Source organism: Ipomoea triloba, chromosome 12 (genome assembly GCF_003576645.1).
Source record: "Ipomoea triloba cultivar NCNSP0323 chromosome 12, ASM357664v1".
In the NCBI taxonomy this organism is placed as follows: domain Eukaryota; kingdom Viridiplantae; phylum Streptophyta; class Magnoliopsida; order Solanales; family Convolvulaceae; genus Ipomoea; species Ipomoea triloba.
The window spans coordinates 5,830,083-5,834,836 of record NC_044927.1 but is presented as its reverse complement, the minus strand read 5'-3'; the positions used below and the strand labels follow the sequence as shown (position 1 = coordinate 5,834,836).

Sequence of the window (4,754 nt, the reverse complement as noted above, 5' to 3'; positions counted from 1 at the left end):
ATATATATATATATATATATATATATATATATATATATATATATATATATATATATTATAAATATATATTTATATATTATAGATATATAAACATTATAAAGTATGTAAATATATAAAAACGTAATGCCACAGTACTGGCAGTACAGTATTGGCATTACGTTTATATATATATATATATATATTTATTTATTTATTTATTTATATTTATATTTATTTTTTTATTTTTTTTATAATAATTATTCGGGGACGGGGCCCCGTCCCCGACGGAGAATTACATACATTCTCCGTCCCCTTCCCCGTTCCCCGAAAATTATCCACATTCCCGTTCTCGTCGGAGCGGGGATCCGGGATCTCCGTCGGGGACGGGGCAAATTGTCATCCCTAGTAGAGTGTCCCTTTTATAAGGTCTGGACCCCATATTTTTGCTATTAGGTTTGTGGCTTTCATTCACCCTTTAATCCCCTACGTGTCCAAGTCCCCATGCCCATGCTTTCATGGCCACACCTCCATTACCTACCACTTCTTCATCCTCTTCTATTACTCTTTACACTCCCTCCCTCCACGTACTACCCCCGCACGGTGGGGGTGGTGCCGACGTGTCGGCGGCGCTCGAACCCGTTGTGACCTGGCGAATCTCCTCCGCCAGTCAAGGCAGTTTCTTTATGTTAACACTAGTGATTAAGTAGTATCTTAATGCAGTACAAATGGCCATCATGGCCATCAGTAAAGGAATTTCAAGTGCGTTGAGAGCTACCTATTTGCTCAAAATGGGGGTTCGGCCTTGGTGGCATTGGTGGTTTTGTTGGTTGTTAGGCAATTTTGTCAACACTTGGCGCTTTTATGTTTCATTTTTATAGGATTTCTTTCACACATTACATGATTATCATTTACACTTTACAGGCTTGTTAAATTGTTATACTTCGTTGGTGACGGTAATAATGTTACTGGAGTATATTTGGAAATAATTTTGAGAGTTGTCTTACATATATAGAGTTTGAGTACAAAGTTTTGAACGTGTGCCCCTACTGTCACAGGGGTTTGACTTTTATACTACATAACATATAACAGTTACATAATATAGAAACAACTTCTTAATAAGTACAACAGCTCCCCTCAATAAATGTCATGACTCCATAGTAGTTGTCATGCGTTCTAATAAGTGCATGAGCTCTTGCAATCGTTCCACCTATTTTCTACTCCTGACTGTTACTCTTTGACTATGTTCACCATTTTGACGGGTTAGATTAATTAAGAGTGCTTTGGATGGGGTTGAGTTTTCTTCATCTCCGGCCTCGAGACGAAGAGCTTTCTTCATCTCTGCCGGCGATGAAGGCTGGGAGGGTGGGTGGGTTTTTCCTCTTTTTTTTTAAAAAAAATATAATTTTATTTTATTTAACATTATTAAAATAAATTTTAAAAATAATTTTTATATGATGACTACCACGTTAGCGATGACTCGAAGAACATGTCAAATTCTGTCAAATTGTATAATTTTGGACAATTCAGTGACCTAATTGAACTTTTTTGAATTTAATGATTTAATTGCACTTTTGTGTGTAGTTCGGTGACTAATTTGAAATTTTTTTCTTATAATTTTTATAATAATTGGTTGAATTTAAAAACACATCACAATTGAATACCATTGTATCACATACTAATTCAAATATAGATTATTTACTTGTCAACTGTGGAATCATTTTTTAAAATATAAATCACAGTACTTTTCACTATGCTTAACTATGTTTGGAAAGGGAGAACTATGGGGGAAGATTGACGCGCTTAACATACACAGTGATTAACGTATGGGCTTCCCTTTTCGATTTTGCTAGTTTTAATTAACTGACAAACTCACACAGAGCGATTATGCAGACTGAAATAAAATTCCATTTTGAAGTAACAAACTTACATGGCTTATGGAGTCTTCGATTGTCATTTCCCGCACTCACGTGAATTTTTTTGCTGCCTACCTGCTCGTACACGGTACAACCTATATTCAATGCACTTCAACATTTGTTCATTGTTTCAAGTAAATGTTAGATTTGACATCTACTATGGCATTGATTTTTAGGCTAAATTTTTTAAAGAATGTATAGAATATATGTTAGATTTTAGCACGAATTATATGTTGAAATGTTAAGAAAAATGATACATTTGTATTTGAGTTTTTTCCCCCTCTCTCTCTCTTTTCATTTTTGGTTCCCCGACTATTAATTTTTTATATTTGGTCTCATGACTATTGGATTATTTTTATATTTGGTCTCAGATTTTAGCATGAATTATATGTTGAAATGTTAAGAAAAATGATACATTTGCATTTGAGTTTTTTTTTTTCTTTCATTTTTGGTCGACTATTGGATCATTTCCACATTTAATCCTCAACTTTTTTTTTCCATATTTGGCCTCATGACTATTGAATCATTTTCATATTTGGCCTCCGACTATTAATTTTTTCACATTTGGTCCCATGAATTTTAAAATATTGCCACATTATTTGATCCTCCAACCAATTTCCTGTCAACGATAACCAAATTTGTTTCTCTATGTTATTGAACATGACTGTATAATAATCAAGTGACTTATCTTGATGAACAAAGTTGTCATTTTCCATGATATTTTTTGATAAAAAAATTTGGTCACCAATAACCGAAAATTAGCCGTATGACCAAATGTGGCATGATTTTAAAAATCGTGGTACCAAATATGAAAAAGTTAATAGTTAGGGACCAAATTAAATGTGAAAATGATCTAATAGTCGTGAGACTAAAAATAAAAGAAATTAATAATCAAGAACCAAATGTCAAAATGATCTAATAATTGTGAGACCAGAAGTAAAAACAACCCTATTTGTATTTACACTAATATTACAATTGTAAATATAAAAGAATATGTATATGTCTTCAAGACGTCAACTAGTCAAACGATGAAGATATTTTTCTTTTCCTATTCAAGTGCGAGTCATTCATATGTATCATCCAGATCTCTAAATAGAAGAACACTTTATACACAAAATGTTAAGCATATAAATTAAACGTAAATTTACAATCCAATATCAGTTTAATTTTTTTAGTTGAGATGAACACATATTTCAATTTCAATAAGTTTGAATCTCTGCTTCATTTGATAAAGAAAAAAGCTATGATTCACGTGTTGTAATGGTGGCATGGAGCATATGCTTCAAAAGATACAAATTTGTAATTGTGTACAATAAAAAAATAACTTAAAGAGTAAGAAGTGCCTGCACAATTCAAATAATTTAATGCTAATTAAAACCCTTCATTTCCTTAATTCATACAATGTAGCTAGACTTTTCTATATTCATTTTTGTCCATTACAAGATTACCAAAAATTAAATTGAAACACGTGACTTGATTATGATACCAAGTGTTAGAATCAAGCCACTACGCCAAAAATTATAGCTTGTAACAAAAACACAATTTTATTTTCCTGTACCGTCATATTTTCAAGACTTGGCCCTTCAGACCTCCGTCTAACAATTTCCTTCCGCCCTATTTTCAAGAAGTAAGATGTTGGATTTGACCTTTCAAGCCTCTGCCGAACATATATAATTTTAGATTTTAGGTATATGATGAGTTAATTACAAGGTTTTTGTACTTGAAAACCTTGTGAAGGGTTAAGTTGAAGCTAGAGTAGATAGCATATGCAATTGAGATGGAAATTAAAATTGTAAAAAAAAAAATTTCCTAATTGCCCTTGCATTGAGGTGGAATTTCAGTGAAAGAAACCCTTCCAAAACCCAAATGACCAACCTGATACAAGTCAAACCAAACCTCCTCGGAATCAAACCTCGCACTAAAATTGTCTTTTCCCCCTTGTTCTCGAATCCCAAACACCGACACCGACGATCCCATTCCCAACGTCTCGTCTTCGACGCTTCCCATTCTCGGAATCCCCTCGCTCCGGCGACTACATATCCGCCGCGATCCGCCGCCGTTTCTCTTCTTCCGCAGCCATTTCCGCCCCAGCGTCCACGGAACCTTAAACAATGCGAGCACCAAAATGTCCACCACCGCGCAGGGGCAGCAACACACCGCCACGCAGTCGGCGATCATCCCCGCCGTGCATAACTTGCACGCCTTCCCCGTGCACGCGATCTCGTCTCCGGCGACATCTCCGCTCCGGTGGTGGTTCTTTCTTGAAACGGCGTCGTTGCTGCTCTCATCGTCTCTCCCACGTGGAACTACCATGTGCGGCCCTGATCTTCGATTCTTGGCGAGCGAATTCGAATCCTTGGATGGATTGATATGAATGACGGTTAACCTTAAAAACGTTGTTGTTTCTAACTACTCGAGTAACTAATTAAAATTTCTATCCGATCCAAATCTAATAAAACTGTCTGGGATATATACTATGCTAATGGATTGAGTTGAATGAGAGAAGAGATAGTGGATACATGGAGTCGGAAAGAGGAAGTGGGGGCTATAAACGCTCTACACTCTATTGTGGCTATTTAGCCTATTATAACGATTTTTCTCGATTTAGTTTTAAACAATTTTTTTCTTAATTAGATCATCGATTTTGATGGTTTGATTCAATTGAGTCCTTGACGATTAGAATCAATGACTAAATCAAGAAAATTCATTATATTCAATCACTAAATTGGGTAAAAAGTTACTATAGTCAAAGACTAACTTGGGTAAAATTACTATAGTTGATGACTAAAATGAGTATTAATAGATGTAAAAATTACCAAATTATCTTAACAAATGACTCAATTGAGTAAAATCACCGAAGTC

General features: G+C 34.9%; 1 protein-coding gene across 1 annotated transcript; it reads right to left on the bottom strand.

Annotated features, from left to right (window-relative positions):
• Positions 1-3,701: 3,701 nt before the first annotated feature.
• LOC115997966 lies at positions 3,702-4,317 on the bottom strand. Its single transcript, XM_031237388.1, has one exon. The coding sequence runs from the start codon at positions 4,203-4,205 to the stop codon at positions 3,702-3,704; it is 504 nt and encodes a 167-aa protein (XP_031093248.1). The 5' UTR covers positions 4,206-4,317.
• Positions 4,318-4,754: the final 437 nt, after the last annotated feature.